The sequence below is a fragment of the Molothrus ater genome, chromosome 9 (assembly GCF_012460135.2).
Source record: "Molothrus ater isolate BHLD 08-10-18 breed brown headed cowbird chromosome 9, BPBGC_Mater_1.1, whole genome shotgun sequence".
Taxonomy (NCBI): domain Eukaryota; kingdom Metazoa; phylum Chordata; class Aves; order Passeriformes; family Icteridae; genus Molothrus; species Molothrus ater.
The window spans coordinates 28512735-28532641 of record NC_050486.2 but is presented as its reverse complement, the minus strand read 5'-3'; the positions used below and the strand labels follow the sequence as shown (position 1 = coordinate 28532641).

At 45.2% G+C, this 19907-nt stretch overlaps 1 protein-coding gene across 17 annotated transcripts in view; it reads right to left on the bottom strand.

The window, feature by feature from the left end:
* NFIA (nuclear factor I A) overlaps positions 1-19907 on the bottom strand; it is a 349114-nt gene that overhangs the window by 11672 nt on the left and 317535 nt on the right. For 13 of the 17 annotated variants that reach the window (XM_036387932.2, XM_036387937.2, XM_054515833.1 and 10 more), the window contains one exon: positions 18271-18362. The exons of 2 other annotated variants lie outside the window; for them this stretch is intronic. In XM_036387932.2, coding sequence (XP_036243825.1) covers positions 18271-18362 — 92 coding nt within the window. Of the gene's footprint in view, positions 1-18129; positions 18363-19907 lie in introns of those variants that run through there. 2 more of the 17 variants (XM_036387930.2, XM_036387943.1) reach the window with 1 other exon arrangement.

Sequence of the window (19907 nt, the reverse complement as noted above, 5' to 3'; positions counted from 1 at the left end):
TTGAAAAGTGCTGACTAAGGATTTAATAAAGTGCCTGCAGATGTGTGTCATCTCTAAGGTATTCAACTCATGTAATGCAAAACAGTTCCACACTGAATGTGCTTATAAAATTCCATTTAACCATTGCAGAGCTCTATTTTACTGTTCTCCGAGGAGTATTATCACACTTTTTTTTCCCCTCCCTAATTTACAGCACCATGAAAGTTGAAACTCGTATTTGAGAATCCTCACAGTAGTAAGGTTTTATGATCCATAAACAATATCTACTTGACTGAATCCTAAACAGGAAGTCTGAGATGGCAATTACGGTTCTCTGATAGTGCAAGTCTTTTTGTTTCTTATGCACTCCTGGAGATAGCAGAGACACACAAAAATCCTCTAGCCACTCCTGACAGTCAGCTCCTTTCTACAGGAAGAACAGCGAGGAAACGTTCTGTGGTTCTGGATATTTAACAAAGTGCCTCATCGACTCCTGTAGCAGTTTCTGCCTGAGTCAGGAGCCCAGGAACAGGCCCATTGTTTGTGGAAACCTCCTCAAACCAGCCTTCCTGCATGCCGTCCCTCACCCCCAGCCCTGCTGCGAGCACCGCTCACGTGTTTCCAACCAGAACGACAATCCAACCCAAACTTGTTCCATTTGCTTCTACCTGCACATCTCCTGCCCCAACAATGGGACCTTTCAGCTCGCTCAGAAAGCTGGGGCTGTGCACCCTCCCTATCTGTTTTTCAAATTAAGAAGTTAAACAAAAGTCCTCAAGGGCAAAGTTTAACGCTGCGGAAGGAGGTTGTTAATGTGGAATCCAGAACTGGGTGTGACAGTTGGCTTATTTCTCCGGGCGATGTAGGTTATTTAAGGACATTCACACGTTTGAAACTCTGACAAACTCCACGCACAGCAGCTTTGGCTTCCCTGTACCCACTCAGGGCTCAGGCCTGCTCAGTGATAGCCGTTTTCTGTAGGTTGAAGCCCAGTTTGTGTGCCTGGCAGCGTGACGGGTCCGTGCCATCGGGACTTCAAAGGCGGCTGCTGCGGCCGTTGCTGCCCCGGGCGCGTGCAGGAAGCGATCGCTGCACGGGCCCAGGGCGGGAAAACCCACCTGTGATAAGAGCCTAAATAAAATAAATAAATAAAATAAAATAAAAAACCCCACAGCTTTAGAGCTCGCCGGCAAAGCGGCTGTTTGGGCAGCCCAGCGGAACCCAAGCCACGGCCGCTAGCACCTGTGAGGTCTCGCTGCGGAGCGTTGTTTTGTTTGGGGATGACATTTCAGTCACCTCAAGAACTTTGAGGCTCTCATGAACATTAACCCCGGGGAGGTGAATTGGGGTAACGAGTCCTTCTGGTTGCAAAGATAAAAGGGGAATGTGAGCAGTTAGGCAGTGAACTGGGCCTTTTGGCATCACCTTGTGAGAGGTGCCGGGAAGGCTCTTCCCCACGGTGCGTCGTGTGAAAGCAAGGGGACAAAACTGGGCCTTTGATGCCACTTCAAAAGGGTTGCCAGGGTGAGGGGAGACAGTGGCAGTTCAGTTTCTGGTGCGACTGGCTGGAGGGCTCCTGCAGACACAGCAACTGCCTCTGGTTTACCCCACATCTGAATTCATCCCACTCTTCTAGTGCTTCCTCCAGAGTTTCTCCAGGCCCAAAATCTGATCCTACTGTGTAGGACTGAAAGGTGAATATAAAAGACAAGGTCACCTTTGTGCCTATGGAAATTATTTTCTTAGAGCTGGAATTAATTATTTAGTAATTATATTTTCCAGACTGAAATACCAACAGGGACGTAAGTAGCATGTTGGTCATCCCCAAAGGGACATAAAACAGTGAGAGAATCTTCTGGTTGTCCAACATCCGCACCGGGGAGAGTCACACGCCCCACTCCGAGCACATTTATATTGTCTGGAGGCAGATAAAACCTGTCCCAGGAGGGACACTGCTCTCCAGGCAATGCATACAGTAGCTCTGCATCCAATAGTTTTTGCAGGAATGCCAGTTGTGGCAAACTGCATTAAATTACGTGCAATAATTTTGTAATATGCACTTTTGCCTGCTGACTATTAAAAATGTATAGTAGTCCAAAACCACTTCTCTCCTGGGACCAACAAACTCACTTTGGGCAAGATTTCTGCTTGGGTTCAAACCTCAAGTTGGGAACAGCTAGTGTTTTTAAATAAGTCACCCCAAACCCTCCCAAACCTATGAAAACACACTCATACAGTAACTCCTGCTGTTGTTCCAGACATCTGAATGTTCCAGTAAAGTGTCCCAGCTGGCCCCAGATGTTTCTTAAGTATAAACCAATGCTCTGAGTGCTGGACCCCCTGCTGCCCCGACCTGGAGCTCAGCGGATTAAAGATTGACTGCGCTATGACATATTCGCATTTAGCCTGAATATAATACAGCAAAGACTTATCAATGGCAAATGTTTGAAATGTAACCCAGTCAGCAGAGTAGGCTGGCACTCTGAATATGATGTATAAATAATGTATGGGAACTTAAGATCTAAATTAGATCTACAGGAAGAAAACTTTCCCTTTTCTCTGCCTCTAAAAGAAAAGTTCTCTCACAATGAGGTCATTTTCCTGCCCCGTCTTTTGGTTTACAAAATTGCTTTTAGGCAGAGGGTCTTGCCTTTACTTGGAGAACATTTTGCCAGTTACAGTTTTCCTCCAGTTTTCTAAAAAAAAACCGAGCAACGAAGTTCACTTATTTGTTAGTAAATTGACTTTGAAATCTGCAAAATAACTTCTAAACTTTGCGTGGTCGGCTGAAAGCTGACTGCAGCCATGCTAAACTGCAACCCTTGCTGTTTAAAAAAAAAGGAAAAAAAAAGATAGTGAAGGGAAAGAGAGAGAGGAAAAAGAAAGGGAGAAAGAGAGAGAAACAATCCCATTTTGTTTTTTGTTAGAGGACGGCATACTACATAGATCAGAGACTTTTCAAAAAATAAAAACCCCCACTGTACACAAAGCACAGGAAAATGTGAGGAAAAAAGGAAAAACCTAAAAGCAGCTTAGAATGTGTTAACTCTGCCATTCTGTCAGCTTAAAGAGTATTTTATGCTTGATCAACAGCTCTCTTTTATTATGCTTTTCTTTCATTCATTCAAGACATCAAAGACCAGAACCACCAGTGTACCTGATCTACCAGAAGAACTTGTAAGGGTGTTCTAAAGAAATGGGGGTATTGGGAGCCAGACACCCCTGCGGACAAGGCAGTTCAAAGAGAATATTTCAACAATGATTACATTTTGTAAATCTTTGTACGAAAGACAGCTTATTTCCTGCTTTTTTCATGAAAAATAGATTCTATCCATTAAGTGAGCCCACAGTATGAAAGTTACTTGAGATCTGAGGTACAGCAAGCGGATTAAGTGGAGGGTGAGATGAAATCTTTGAGAGAGACGATGGCTTTCTCTGATATTTGTCGCTGCCATAAGGTTTTCTGAGTGGGCTAGGAACTTTTTTTTTTTTAAAAAAATTTAAATTTATTTGTAGACTTGCTGGTGGCAGCGAAGCCGTTTGTAAAAGCAAAATAAACCGGAATGAATCAGAAAGGAAAATTGCAACAAATAAAAAAGGAGCAGAGAAAACAAACGGCTGCAAAAAAACCTTCTGACATGTTTGAAAGGAAAACTATATATATTTGCCCCGCTCCGAAAATCGCAGGCGAGCCATTTAAATCCTGCAGACAACTCCGAAGTGCAGCACACAGACCCAAGCCAGCTGTTTACTTTTCCAAGCCCGTGGTGGTTTCTGCATTGATAAACTATATAACCTCACACACACAGAAGGGATTTTAGCTATGCCAGACCTCATTGCTCTGTCCCGCTCTCTTTATGTGCTGTCACAGAATAAAAATGATCCTAACACAAACCCTGAAATAAGATCTCGCTCCAGAAAGAACATCTTTGTAGATATTTCCTGAGTTACTGCCAAGCGGGATTTTTTTCGCCCATTCATCCTTTCAAAGTTTTGCTATAAACATAGCCAAAAATTGTTCTGGAGTAATCAGAAATGACCAAAATATGACCCCCTAGCCAAGGCCAGCTGTGGGCAGGAGGGGAGGAAGCTGCCCCACGCCTGTGGCTGGGACAGCAGCCACCTCTGCCACCACACCTGGGTGACACCCGCCAGCATCAGCACCTCGCTCTCCCCTTCTGTAAGAGAAGAAGGAAACAGCGGGATGCATGGAATCAAAGAGGCAAAACCAACTTTAAACCCACCTCACGGTTTACATCTACTATTTCGAGGTAAAAGCAAATGTGCTGCGAGGGGGGCTGAGTTTTGCACTCTACGCCTCCTTTTTAGACAGCCCTGTATTTTTCTCTGCTGGAGGCACAGTTAAATTTGCTCAGGAGTGCAACAATCCCATATTTCTTACAGCAGATCTCACTCATTTCTTTCCTTTTATGAAACAACACGTGCACGGGGACTTGGAGCAGCTTATAACCTCATGCCGGGAAGTCCCGTGGAAACTGGGATGGCAGACACACTGCTGCGACGGGACTTTCCAGCATTCTGCTTCGATGAAAGCAAAACCCTCTGGCTCCCTGGACTCCAGCTCCCCCCTGGATACGGCACAAAAGCCGCTGAGTGCCCGGGGATCCCCCCCAGCCCCAGGGTGGGTGCCCGGGGCCTGCGGCGGCCCCGCTCCCAGCCCCTCACGGCCGCCCTCAGCCCAGCCCAGGCCCCGGCTGCGCCTTCCCAAGTTCAAGTTCAGGTTTAAGGGAAATAAACCGCTCCTCGGGAGCCTGCAGCCAGCCCTCATTTCCATGTGATCCCTCTGAACTTCGCCTGCGCCAGCGCGCCCTGTTTCCAGGGCCCGCCGAAGGAATGTTTTACAGTTAGAGCCCGCAGTGCTTTCTCAGGCATTTCAGACCCAGAGGCCCAAGTTTCAAGCTGCAGCATTAAAAGTTTCCACAGAGCTACTGCAGAGAGAGGGAGGGAGGGGAGGGGGGAGGGAAATGAGGAGAACAATATCGTCTTAATTGTCTCTATATAGCTCCACAGTTAAAGTATTACTTTTTAAAGGGACATAATTTATTCTGGAGGCACGGTGTTATAACAACCAGTACATACTTTCACCGCGGCGTAACCCGCTCTATTCTTCATTGTGCTTTCCGGTGGTGTTGCTTTTGCAGAACTCCTTGTTACGCTGTCCCCGGTACTGTACTTACAGTTTTATTCAATTTAAGCCAGTTCCTGCAGTCCTCAGGCGAGCAAAACCAGCCCCCCCACCCCACCAAGCCTCGGGAATTCTGCCTGCACCAGGACTGCAAAAATAATCTCCCTCAACCACCGTTTTTCTCCCCCCAAAAGTTTCTTTACTTTTTATTGCTTTAGACAATCGGGGAAAGTCATCCAAAGAAAATCAACCCCCAGCCTGGGCCTCCCAGGCTGGGCTCGCAGCGAGCCAGCCGAGCACACACGCACAGACACACACGTACACACACACAGGGGCTCGCCCTGCACTCCCCTGCCCCGTCCCGGGCCGGCCCAGCCACAGGAGCTGTGTGAGGGGCCCAGGGCTCCCAGTGGGATGGATGGCTCTGCCAGCAAGCTGCCACAGAGGCTGCGGCTCTTTGCTCTGCAGTTTGGGGTACAAAAGGTAGTTTTCAGCCTTTTTTTCCCCCGTTTCTCCACTGGAGAGCAAGGAGGAGGGAAAGGTGACTACAGCCTTCAGAGGTTGAAGGCTGAGGTGGCCTTTCCTTGCCCTGGTCATTCACATTCAGCGCCTATATCATCCTGGCTCTGACAGCCCAAGTGGAGCTGTAGTGGACCCATCCACCACCCCAGCCATGTCCAGGGGCTCCCTGTGTTGTAATGGGAGAAGACCGACAGTGGGTCAAAAGGCAGTTGACCTACAACTACCCAAGGTAGTTCAGCTGCTTTTTCTGACCGCCCTGAGGGTACTTCAGAGCACACAGAGGAAAGCGAGGGAAGAGGATAACTTGGACTGGACAGGAGAGTGAGCACTCCCTCCAAAATTCCCCCTCAAAAGTCAGGTCCCTGCCTGTGCTCTCTGTCTGGGTGAAGTGAACAAATGAGTGGCCCTGTGGGGACAGCAAAGTGTGCCCAGCCTGATCAAAGCAGGGCAAAAAGCAGGAGGGACGGGTCGGTGGGGACTGGGAGGCACAGGGGAGGAACTGGAACGTGGGCAGCAGGAACAGTGGGGCTGGCACGGCATACTCCAGGCTAAGGGACAGCTGGGGACCCCATGATGAGGAGGCCAAGACAATAGCATGTTTGGAGAGGTGGGTAGAGCAAGGCTGGGTTTGGAGACCGCAAAAAAAGGAAGAGGAATTCGGGTTTTGGCAAGTCCTAGGTGTTACTGGGCAAGGAGATCAAAACCAGGCTCCAAATTAACACAGACAGAAATAGGAGCACAGAGGCAACTCTGGCACTTTTGACCTTAAAATTACAGAAGACAGCGAGCTGGAGGAATAATGACTGGATTCATCAGGAAACCCCCCCTTCCTGAAACTCCTCTTAAAAAAAGAAAGCCAAGAGGGCATTGAGCTGAACAAAAAAAACCTCTTCTGAACGTGGGAACTGTTGACATCTGCATTTTTCCTGATGCTTTGTACCTTGCTAAACTGCTCTAAGAAAAATGGAAGGTCGTGCATCGTGCTTGCACTCAGGGACCCATCTGTGGGGATCCATGAAGGGATTTCCATCATGCTGTGGGGAACCCCATCCAGGGATGAGTCCTCTAAAGATCCATGGGGCCATTGGGGTCAGGATGCTACAGGAGCTGTGTGAGTGGGGCAGGGAAAGACCACCCCAGGCTCCAGAGGTTGCCAGCTCTCTGTTGGAGAAATGGGAAAAGGCTTTGCAGCACATGATCCATCTTTGGATGAGGAGGGATGTATTAGACATGGTTGGCTAAAGGGAGTTGGGTCTTGGCCTAGCTTGGAGCAATTTTTGCACATACTGTGAGATGCCAATGAAAGTCCTGGTGGAGTGTAAAGTCATTAAATGAGATTAAATTAAACAATTTAGTTATTTCTGCTTCATCATATTTGTGCAGTATGGCAGGCAGAATGAATTACTACTAATGATCAAATTTAGTAATACTAATTAAACTATCTCAATTTAATTAATACTAACAGAGAAAACAGACAAAATTACTAATGTAAACCTGGAACTTAAAATCAAAAGGTGCCTCTTCTCTTTTGTGAGTCACTGAATGTGAGGCTTTTCCCTGGAAATAGCCTGTGTAGAAGTGGCTCTTTGTACTCCCTAAGCAAGCCGCTCCATTGTATGGTTAACTACAGCTCTCCTCCAGCTTTCTTTCCCCCCATTTTTTTCCCCTAAATGTTACTACTTTTACTCCTTGTTTTTCCAAAGAGATTCTAGGAGAAGAATCTGAGCTCTGACTCACACAATATCAACAGCTCTGACAAAGCAGTTACCACTGCTGGGACAAATTCTGTCCTGGGTGCTTGTAGGAAGAGGGTTTATAAAGAGCCTGTGGAGCCTCCCTTGCTGGGAAATCATGGGATCACAGAATGGTTTGGGTTGGAAAGGACCTGAAAGATCAGATGATCTTCCAAACCCCCTGCTATGGGCAGGGACACCGTCCACTGGACCAAGTTGCTCCAAGCCCCATCCAACCTGGTCTAAACTTTAAAATTTAGCCTACAAGACCAGTAATTTGGGAAAACCCCAAACCCATCTCTATGTCAAGGAAAATGGCTTTAGAGTCACTGAGAGTTAATACCTGTAACCACAAAATAAAAACTCCACAGATACATGAAGACTGCACTGCAAACCCTCCCCATAGAGAAAATGTGGATTTTAACCTTTATCTTATCTGAAAAAGACTAGATTTACTCTACTGTGCATAGATATAAGCAAAAGAGAAGCATACTTAAACAAAAATGTTATTGTATTTCTAAAACAAACTCCTGCCAATAACAAATCTTCCATCTCCTCCTCTCATCAGCTTCAATGAATGTACAGCCGGGTCCCATACCACAGATTCTCAGACATGATCTTTAACCTAAAGGATTGCAAGAAAGTCCTTAAAAAAACCCCAGCAAACCAGGCAGTAGCCAAACAAGGAATATAATGTGTCAAAGTGTTCTTCCAAAATCTTAAATTTCATTGTTTAGCACATGCCAAGATGAAAAAACCCAACACCACATGCAAATATCGTATCTCAGTTTATCCCCCCCCTTTTTTATTTTCTTTAAAAATAGGTAGTTTTTCTGTTGTCATATTTAAAAAGATGTAGTTACAGAAAAGGCACAAAAGGATATCTAAAGTTGTATAAAGCTGCTCCAAGCAATGTAGAAATTCATAGAGTCCTTGAATGGTTTTGGGTGGAGGAAACCTTAAAGCCTGTCTTTTTTCATGTCCTGCAGAGCAGGGACACCTCCTCCCACTATCCCAGGTTTGCTCCAAGCCCCATCCAACCTGGTCCTGGGCACTTCCAGGGAAGGGGCAGCCATAGGTTCTCTGGAAAACCTGTGCCAGGGCCTCCCCACCCTCACAGGGAACAATTTCTTCCTAAATTATTGTGTTCAGCCTCAGAGGTGGCTGCACAGTGTTGGTTGTGACTTTGGTTACTCATATCTCATAATTAAAATTACATTTCAGTGCCTTCTGCAGTGCATTCAGCTGCATCTCTCTTCATGTGTAATAACCAGTGTTTGTATAGATGATGTAACAGTTGGGTCACACAAGTGAATATGCCTGGGAATATTATGATTATAGTGTCAGTACTGTTTTGAAAGTTGAATATTAATAACTAAAGCACCTAAGGGGAAACCTAGAAGATATTTTTAAGTTTAGCCTTTTGGTTTTTATGAGATATTTTTTTTTTTAAATCCTGGTTTTAAATTAAACTTTTCCAGTTCTACCTCTGTTCAAGCAGAAAATGCTATCAAAGCAAAAGCCTAAAATGAGATGTGTTTTGCTGTTCTAAACTAAAACCAGGTAAAATTTGAAAGCTGCAATTTCCCATGCTGTTAGCAATACTTACTAAGAACAGACACCTCTGTCAAATTTAAAATATAATCAGATTTTACCAAAATTGAGGTAATTTTTCCCGTATTTCTTTTGAAAACTCAGTCAGTGTTATTTATATTTCTCTAGGACAGTCCAGCACTAGGCAGGTGATGCTCAGTGTCTTGGGAACATGGAATCTTCTGCAAACTGAGGACTCCTTTTCTGTTAAGAAAAGGCTTCTTTTGGTCCCTTTTTATGGACTTCACTATTAATTTCAGAGCAGGACAGTCTTATTTTGCAAAGTGTTCACCTCTGGAGCTTATTCATTGCTTGACCTCTGTGTTAATGCCATTAAGCAAAGGTGATTCCTAGAACAGAGGTAGCTTAATGCCTATCCATTGGGAAGGATGCAGGGATTGTGGCCTTTAATTTTTGACCTTCATTGTAGACTGTGGTCCTAATCCTTTGATTGCAGAATTCTTAAAAAGTATATATGGCAGCTGGCAAAAAATCTTAATGTTCCAGTAAATGCAAAAGCCATAAATTCAGCTGCTGACCTTTTCCATCCAGGTCACATGTGACATCTACTGGAGTTTGTCAGGCTGGGTGGAATTTATGGGGCTCATATAGGTATCAGCTGCAAAGGCTGAACTTTCATGAAATGTCTTTCAAAGGCACTTCCAAAACCCTTGTAAAAAGTCAGTATAGCTTTTTTTTTTTTCTAAGGGTATACATTCTGCACACATTTTAAAAGGTCTCATCGTGCCACCTCTGCAAATTTTCAGCACCTGGGAAACTTCAGCTCTTAAATTACTGCTCTTTACAAAATAGAGAAATCAGGCCAGGCATGCAATTACTGCCATCACCAACTTCCAACAGCCCCTTCCCAAGCCTGGCTCCCTGAGCTCTCCTTCCCTTCTGCTGTGCAGCCTCCTGCCCCTCTCTGGGATCGATGGTATCGATGGTCTATTGTCAGTCAGAGAAATGGGATTTGATAGTGCCCTCAAGCAGTTGGGAAGAAGGGAAGGAATACAAAACCTGCCCAGGTCCACACCATCAGCGTGGGATCAATGCTCTCAATAATACGTTTGCCGCCACGTAGCGCCCTAACTGTCGCAATTAATAATGTAGAAGGAGCTGATTAACTTAAGTAAAGTGCTCTCCACTGTGTAAACACATCAAGATCTATAGGGCCAAAGAGGAAAGAACGAACAAAACGTCATTTTTATATTTTATGTGGACACATTCTTGCTTTCTATTCTGCTCTTGTAACAATTACTGTACTAGCCACTCTGACAGAGTCAATAAATTGATCGTGGGCCTGATGCAGCAGCGAGCAGACTAATCCAATACAGCATTATCTGCTGTGGAGGCTGGGGTGGGCAGTGGTGGCCAGGAAATCAGCCAAGCCAGCCAACAGCAGCAAGGGCCACAGAACCATAACCTTGCCCTAGCCTGGCTGCATTTGTGTGTGTGAACGTAGGGGTGTGAGCAGTGCTCTGCCCATGCTGCACCTTCAAAGCCCTTCCAAGGCTCCCCCTGGCAGGGATCAGCCCCTAAACTGGACCCTGTGGCTCAGGGAGGATCAGCTCATCTCATTTTCTCATGTTGGCAGCCATGAATTTAAACACCTGATGACTTTTCCCCCACTACACCAAAGGTCATGCTCCCCAAAACTGCACCCACCACAACACAGCAAGAACTGCTGCCTGTCCGCTGAAAAACAAATCTGGGAATCCCCTCCCACGTCCCCTGACCTGTGAACACAGGGAATGTCACATTTTGTCAGCTTAAATGGCCACTTGGGTCTGGTATTATGTCTCTGACAGTGGTTGCAGTCCTCTTGGGAGGAAGCTGCAAGAATCCCTACAAAGGAGATGGACCAAAATGATTTGGCCTGAGGGGAAGCTTCTTCCCAGCCCCATGCAGTAAGTGGTGGGCCTTGTAAATCCATGTTAGCGGGGAATATGAGATTGAGAAAATAAAAATAAAAGAAAGTTTCCTGCTGAATGGAAAAAAGAAAACTGTTTTTTGGCAGAAGTTCTTCAAGAAGGAGAACATAGGCCATTGTTATTATGAAGACTTTTCAATGAAAACACAGAAAATCATTGCCTTTTAGAGTAATTGTTTAGCTAAAGAAAGGTTACACAGCTTGTAGAGAATTTAGGAAGAAATTAAATCTCTCCAGCTCATTCATCATATTTCTGCATTTGCCAACTCTTCCCACCAGGCCCACACTTACTCCTTCCCTTTCTTCTCCCCCACTGTGGAGTAAGTAATGGCCATAAAACCCACAGAAAGGCAGCCTTACACACAGGCTTCCTGGTTATTGTGAGGAGGGGGAAAACTCAGTAAGTTTAATTGCTTAGTTTGGGAAATTCTTCTATGTCCATTGTAAATAATTCTATGCTAAATCTACTGGAAATAGGATGCTGAGTGCTGGTTTCCAAAAAGGAGTCTGAACTGTTCACCAGAGTCTACAAGGAGGAGGAGGAGGAAGAAAAAGCCCAGGAACAAGGATCTCCCCTGCTGAGGACTAACCCAGGCATTCTGGGACTGAATTGGCTCCATCCCACTTTGAAGATGCAGCCACATGATGGCATTGGGAAGTTTTCTGTGAATCTTTACCTCTCTAGAGCAATATGTGCTTTCTTTTTGGCATGTGTTGTTCTCAGCTCCTTTTAGGAACTGACTTGAGAGTGGAATTTCCTATCCACACTCTCTCTAGGCTCACACTGCATTTTCAGAGCCATCTCCAGGCCACCCTCAAGTTCGGAATGGTATTCCTGCGTCCTGGATGGAAGAGGAAACCCAGCACCAAAATTCAGGTCATGTGTCAGTAGCCTGATGCCACTGGTGCAACAGCAAAGCACTTTTTGGACAGAGATCAAAACTTTGAGTGATCATAAGGGGGCTCCAGGTCTTGGAGGAGAGCAGCCCTCCCTTTCCTTTGCCAATAGGGGAAAACCCACAGATCCCTGGAGGGTTTGGGAGCAGAGTGATCCCTCTAAGTTCAGCAGAAAGTAGCAGTTCCACACCCCAAAACTCTGTTTTTATACCTGATCTATGCAAATTTCTTTTCTTAACACACTAAAGATGTTATTCTTTCATGGAAATCGTGTTCTGAATCTCTCACTACATTTTCTGGACAGGCCAAGAGAAAGAAAAGGAACATTCAAGCATGCTTAGAAGTGCTTTGCAGCTGAAATTGGACACATGTACTGTCTTAGGGAGGTTACTGTACAGAATATGGAATTCTTAGAGGGCTGAGCCTAACAAATGCTTCCAAGTTAGTGTTTTTTATCTCCATTCACACTCAGACACAAGCAGCGTCTGCCTTGAGGATGAGTATTCTGATCCTGAGGAGGGACAGTCCTCTGGGCAACAAGTACCTCTGACCTGGCTTATAAACAGCTCTGCTCAGAACCCCCAAAACCCAAAATAAACCCACCAAAACAAAAGGCCTGGTGTTCCTGCAGCCCCTCATGTTCTCTGCCATGTGGCCCTCACACCCCTCGAGGTGTCCCTGCCCTGCCCCGTGTGTGGAGCAATGTGGTGGCTCAGCTGTCAGCACAGCGCCACAAAATCCTGCCCTGCCCCTGTCCCCTGGGCCAGCAGGTCCTGCCTGTCTGACCAGTGCCATTCCTGGGCTCTGGGGATGAAGGCAGCAGGGTGTGCAGGCAGCCAGGCCAGGCAGCCCGTGCTGCTCATTAATAAAGCACATGGAAATGAGCTGCGTGGGGCTCAGGGTCCCCTTGGGAGGGGGCAAAGGGCAGGGCACAGTGGCAGTGAGCAGCAGGGATGGAAAATCCCCGTGAAGCCAGGCATACACGGATTTGTGCAGAGGAGAAAAATGTGTGCACTGGTTTCTTTCTTCCATAGGGTGGCAATGGAACCTGGGCACAGAGCGGCTCCGCCGTTTCAGCTGCAGGAGCGAAGCGCTGCAGGAGCTGCATCAGCTTCCCAGGCAAGGTGCTGACTTTGATCTATGGATCCTATACACTTCTGGGGCTTGCCACAGACAGGGCTGCTTCCCTGCCTGCCTCCTGGAGAGGGGCATCACCTGCACCACGCTCCCCAGATTCCAGTGTCTGGGCAGCAGTGCCTGGCTGCTCTCACAGAAGGACCCTCTCCTCTGGAATTCGCCTCCCCCCTGGTCTGACAGAGCTCACATCTGCTATCCTACAGGACACAGCATCCAGCTCATTTTTTTTTTTCTCATGCCCTTTGTTTTAAAGTGCTGCCAGTGAAAAATTGCAGGTTGCAGTTTGCTCTCTAAAAAAAAAAATCTCTTGTGGGGAAGCAAAACAAGCTTTGCCTTGTCTCTGGGAAAGAAAGTAATTGTACAATTAGGTTTGTGGATGCACCTGAGGCGTATGGTGGTTTTTTTAGAGATAAATAAAAGCCCAAAAGGAGAAAGCTACAAAGATACCACTGTCTCATTTGGGAAGGGCAGGGAGCAGGAGAAGATCTAAAGGAGTTAGCAATTTCCTTGTACTATAAACACTTTGCTAAACTTCAGTGATTTCCCTCCTAAGTTAATATTGCTCTTTTAAAGATGTATTTCACAGGGTGCATTTTTGTACCTGGTCTTTATAAGGCTGTTCTGCTGAGCTTGCTGGTTTCCATACCTGTTATTTCGCTGCCTAGATAAGCTTGTTTGACTTTTGGGATTTTCTTAAACTTTATTTCAGTGTTCTAGGCAGTCTACAGGCCTTTTGTTTCAGTTGTTTTGTGCTATAAAGGATGAGCTCTATCTAGAGCTCTCTTGTAGCTGGGTGGCTCTAGGGCCCCACCAGGGAAAGTGTGAAAACACAAGGCCTTTGCTTATTATCCAGGATCTGACTGTGCTTTGGGATTGTGCAAAGGCAGAACCAGGAAGAGCTTCTACTTCTGTCCTCCTAGAAATAAGTTTTATCTTTTCCTACAGAAAGCCAAAGGAATAAATATTTGGGTTTGTGCTTAACTAAGTTTTTAGAAACCTGGGATGGATCTGATATAAAACATGTTTACACTTGAGAGGGATTTTTCCTGAAACAGCTGGTCAGGGCTACAGGACTCACTTTCTCACAGGGTAAAGTGGTTGATTCTCTGCCTGGGTTCCTGCAGTAGGAGGCAGTTTCTGTTCCCTGCATCCTCACAACCTCCCTGTGCAGGGCACATGGGCCAGTGGCAGGTAGGAGCGATTAGATGGAGCAGGCATGTGTTTCTCAGGAGCTGTTTTTAGCATCCCAAGTACAATTTCCAGGAAGATGTAGGCTAAGTAGGTGGCAAACAGGACCCAGCATAGTAAACAATGTTTAGTGTGAAGTGGAGCTGCAGCACGATGAGTACAGAGCACGCGGATCCCTAAAGGAATTTTGTACCCTAGAGCAAAGCCAGGGCATTAGAGAGCAGCAAACAGCATCTGGAGTGGTGACTGGCAAACCCTGGCCACAGGCTGCTGGTTTGGCATTCCCAGCTGCATGCACTCCCAGCCCACAGCCTGTGTTTCACTATTAATTTTAGGAAAAAACCACCTCAAAATGCAGCCCCCTTTATTCACGTCGGTGCCACCGAGAGGCTCATCCCTAATTAATGTGATGGGACTTTCCCATCCCTCTACCTCTCTGTATTGGCAATATGAGAGACGTATCTATTACTTAGTCATGAGCTATCCAGACCAACTTGCTTTTGAAACCAGAGCCCCCTGTACCCCAGGCATCCTGTATTTCTGATTTGCATATGCAATAGGCAGTTAAAAAGCTGATGCCCCCATATTGCTTGCAAGTCAAGTAGCAAAAGTAAATGATTTATCAAGCAAAGGTTACAACACCTGTGCCTTTTTGTCAACATATACAGAGGACGCCAAGTCAAGTGTTGCTTCTAATAGCTCAAACAGAAATTTAGATTCAAATAACCCCCAAGACAGGACAATTGTGCAACGAGTGGAGTGGCAGAGTGATGGATGGTGTAAGCAGCAGATGCAAAACCAAACCAACTGAAAAGTTTGGAAACTGCTAAAACCAGGCAAAGCCAACAGCCCTTTGGGGACTTTTGTTACCAAATCAGAACTACTGACTTAAAGCAGTTTATTTCCCATCTCTTCTGTGATGGACTGGTTGTCCTGTTGTAACCTTTGTTGACACAGGAAGATGGCTTTTTAATGAATATTATATAAACTCTATAAAATTCCTTTAAGGGGTTATATTTGCCACAAGGCGACATAAATCAGAACATAGTGCTAATGGAAATGTCTACTGATATTTTTTCTAATAATGATTCAGAAAGGCATGTACTGGGTTTGGTTGTTTAGAAACAGCCCAGGACAGAATGATCCTTGCCCCAGCCCATTGTACATTTGCCTGGGATTTTATTCCAATGTTCTGGGAATGCCCATGTATGGGAACTGTGACTCCTGCTCCGTGGAGCTGCCACATCCCTGTGCACAGACTCACTTCTGCAGCACTTGAAGACTAATGATGATGATGATGATGATGATGAAGATGATAATGTGTAACTAGTGCTTCTAGTGCAGTGTTCCACCAAGAGAACATCAGAGCCACCAAAAATCTGACCAAAATATTTTCATATGGCTTGTAGCTGGACCATAGTTTTTAAAAAGCAGATGTTCAGATACAGCCTTCATTTTTATTTTATTGTTCCAGCAGCAAAGAGTCACTTAACCCTTATATTTAAGCTTGACTTCCAGAAGCTCAGAGTGTTCCCTGCTTCCTCCTATCTCAGGCAACTGTGTCTCTGGCTGTTAGTGGTCCTCAGGACCTGTATCTTAGCCTGGCTCTGGATGTACTCTAAAGACCCTGATGGAAAGGAGCCACCCCAGCTGCTTTTAATAATGCAGTCCTATATGTTTTTACATTTTCATTTTGAAAATGTCCTAAGTGGTCGTTCTATACACGAATGCTCTGCAAAAAGGAGCACAAAAGCCTGTCTTTGTTTAGAGGAATGCTACATAAATCCCAAATCATTGCAGTTAGCACTTCTACCTCACTTCTCTGACTCAAAGCACAGTCAACTTCAGAGTTCTTTCATGAATAAGTAGTGAGTTTGCTGATAAATTATATATTTAGTATCAAGTGGGTTGTGGTGGTGTAATGATGTATAGAAGCAGGGAGATGCAGCTGGAGTCAGAGACTGGAAGTCAGTCTCCTTGCCCACTGCAGCATGTTAGACTTTAATTGAAAGCTGTGCTTGAGTATTGTTTTTCACTGTACAGCATTGTTATTCACTACACTGCATTACTGAGGAGCACTTAAAGTAACGCTAGAGCACTTTAAAATGATTTAAGTCATAAATAAGGAGGATAAAAGTTTACAGTCAACAAACTTATCTGGGAAACTTAGGCTGCAGGATGCAAGTAAGTTTTAAATATCTTTGGAGACTTAATACTGTTGTGTCTTACTACATAATCAATTTACCAACTAGGAGTTTTTCAAGTCTTCTGGAAAAGGTAAGTAGCATTCTCCAAAGGGTTTCAGGTTTCCTGAGCTATGAAGGAAAAGACCAAATGCTTAAGGACTTTAGCAGCACACCTTAACATTCCTGTTTCTTGATTTCAGTGTATTTCTGTGTATTCCAGTTGTTTCCAAAACAACTGGAGAAATATGATTTAAATGGGAAGGTGCATGAGAACTTGTCACACCCATGAACCCCATAAAAGCACAAGGCTGGAAAAGTGGGGTGCAGGTTGAGTTTTGTCAAGGCATGAAAAAAACCCCCCAGAATCTGATGGGTTAAACCCCTCTCTGCATTGCTGCTGTACTTTCTGTGACCCTATTTAATGCAGAGAAGGTTTGAGATTCGATATAGTTTAACCTGTGCTGTGCACAGAGCTATAAACTAAAGCCCCTAACAAATTGTACACAAAGAGCAGACAGCAAAAAACCACGTTGTGCTCACAGGCAGCTGCTTGCAGCCCTGTAAACTGGAAATCTTTGGGAATGAGTGACCTGTGTTTCAGTGACAGTGGAGGTGCTGAAGCCATCACAACGAGGAGTCTGTCTTCATGCACCTACTGTGGCATGTGACAGCCATTAATCTGCACACTAATTATTCAGAAGCCTATAAACCATTTGAAAGAACTTACAAGAGCCAAGGGTAGTAATGCCCAGTTTGCCAGTTATTTGAATTATTGCTTTTTAGTCACTGCAACCAGCTCAAAACAGAATCACAAATATTTTGTGTAGTTGACCTTTAAAAGAATTGCAACGTAGTCAAGCAATCACTTCAAACTATAAACTACAGTTGTCCTAAAGCACTAACTCTGCTCACTTTTTTATACCTTCCCCCCCATGATAACGTGATATTAAGCCCAGACTTAATTTTTTCAACATCTGTCTCAAATTAGCTGCTAACAAAACTGCCAACAACTATTTTCTTAATCGACCCTGGGAATTTGATACAGCTTGGAAAAAGCACATTTAAATCTCGTCCTTCTCCTAAAGAAACACAAATGTTTACTTGAGCTTCTGATTTGACCATAGCAGGACCATGAATTCAGCTAACCCAGCTTTATAGGCCTGCCTCAACTGAACTTTTTTCTCTTTGCATAAGGAAAACAGATGTGCTCACAATCACAAAAATCTCCTGCTCGCTCAAAGCCCACCATGCAAATGGCCAACCAGGAATTTGAGTATTTTTTTTCCCATGGAAGTCACTGGAGCAGTCACTGCTGGGGGACTACAGGGCACTGTTACCTGATGGGTCTCTCTGAGCTCCTTTTGCATATCTCAGACTGGTTTGGGTTGGGAGGGACCTTAAAGATCATCTTGTTTCGTGGGACACCTTCCACTAGCCCACGTTGCCCCAAGCTTTGTCCAACCTAGCCTTGGCCACTCCCAGGGATCCAGGAACAGCCACAGCTTCTCTGGGCAACCTTTACCACGGCCTCCCCACCCTGGCAGGGAGGATTTTTGCCTATCATCTAATCTGAACACAATTAAATGCAGTGCCTGGGGAGCAGGTTGGAGCCAAAGCCTTTGAAACCCCGGCCCTAGAGCAAACAACTGCGCGCTGGGAGCCAACACCTTAGAAAGCAGAGAGAGGACCTTCCAGTCATGAAAGCAGCGTTATCACCACACAAGCCCCAAAAATAAATAAAAAAAAAACCAAAAACAAACAAAGGAAAAAAAAACCACAACAGACAAACAAAGTGCAAGTGACATTTCACTGTAGTTACTGAGACCATGTGGGTGAAGTGACAGCGGCAGTGCAGCTGCTCCGCGGGGACACGTTAGAGGACACTGGAGGAGGAGGAGGAGGAGGAGGAGGAGGAGAAGAGGCTGCAGGCAAACAGAGAAGTCGAAAGCGGCCCACCTGAGTCTGTTGAGGGATATTTACAAAGCTTGGATCCCGTGGTCCAACACTGACGAATCGGTTTGCGGGGGAGGTGCTGGGTGTCGAGTAGGCTGTGAAGGGAAGGGACACATGCGTTGAGGAAGCGGCACTAGATTGCACACGAACAACACCAAAACACACTGTCTCAGAGCCACCTAAGCAGATGTTTGACATAGAAATGTGCGAACGTTTTAGAGAGCGAGAGTTTGGTTTGAGACACTGGAAAGGTTTGGGCTTAATGGTGGGGGGATCAACACGTAGGGGACTGGGCTGCTGGGAGAGGGCATGGCCCCAAACATGGGCTCAGGGGAGGGTGGGCAGCTCTCCAGCCTGAAGGAGAACCACTGCAGGCCTTTCCATGATGGGCTGGCACAGGAGATTTCTGCAGGTCCTGACTGTTTTCACTCGAATGTCTGGTATCTTTATTTTTAACAGAGTTTTGTATAGCAATGAAATTACCTAAGTGCTCATTAACAGAATCAGACCCTTTATTTCATGCTAATCCAGCATTCTCTCTGGATATAAAGTTTTGGTTTTCATACTACTGTGGTCTGCACTCTCTAAAATGTTCACTTGATGTGTTTGACAAACTAGGGAGATCCTTTCGGTAAAAAATTAATGGGTTGCAGTTTCACTGGGGTGGTAAGTGCAATCAGTCTGAAGGCTGAAGCTGCCTTTAAAAACTGGAGTGGCTCCCATAAATGTAAAGCTATTAAATGCAATGCAAGCCAAGAACCCAGATTACTTCCAAACTTGAAGTACTTAATGATTTTATTGTTGCATTATATTCTCCACTGCAACTGTCCACAATGCCACGTACTTCCACATCCAAAAGCTTTCAATGCATTTTTAGTCTTTCTCTCATTTGAAAACCCTCAAGCAATCTTCTCTCTTCCTCAGTTTTTTGCATGTTTAGATCTAAATTCAAATAACGCAAATAGATGCCTTAATACAAAGAGGGCTCCTATCTATTTTGAATATATTTATGGGAATGCATTCTGCTGAATAAAATCCCCAGACAACCTAACTATCCGATGAAGAGACCAAAAAAAAAAAACCAATAGTAAAAGGAAAGTTCCTTGCCAAATTCCAGTCAGGCTAAATATAATGTTGAGGCCTCAACGTTACAGAAAAGTAAAGCGAGTTAAGAGTCAGAGAAGACATGGAGTTGGCTGTGTGGGGGAAACTCTTTTACCTTTCTGAAAGCAAATGCTTGGTGAACAGGAATTACACTGGAGGAGCCTTTGGTTTAAGGCTGTGCCAAATCAGACCAATGCTCCTCCTTGGCCATTGTCACCTCTCTTAGAAGTCATAAGCAGATGCAACCAAAACAGGTCACATATTTACCTTCTCCCATTCTTTCCCACCTCTGATTATTTTCAGCTCAGGGACTTCCTGTATTAAGGCCCTGGAGGGATTTCTCACCCAATGCCCAATCTGCACTTGGACCCATGTGGATGTTCTGCCTCCCAAAAAGCCCTTGGGTGATGAGTTCCCAAGTCTAGGAGCATGCAGAACCTCATCCTTCAAGTCTCACAAACATCTTGTGATGCCTCTTAGCTCTCACAGTTTCATCAGAATACTCCCTTTTATCAAGATACCCTGAAATCACCCCA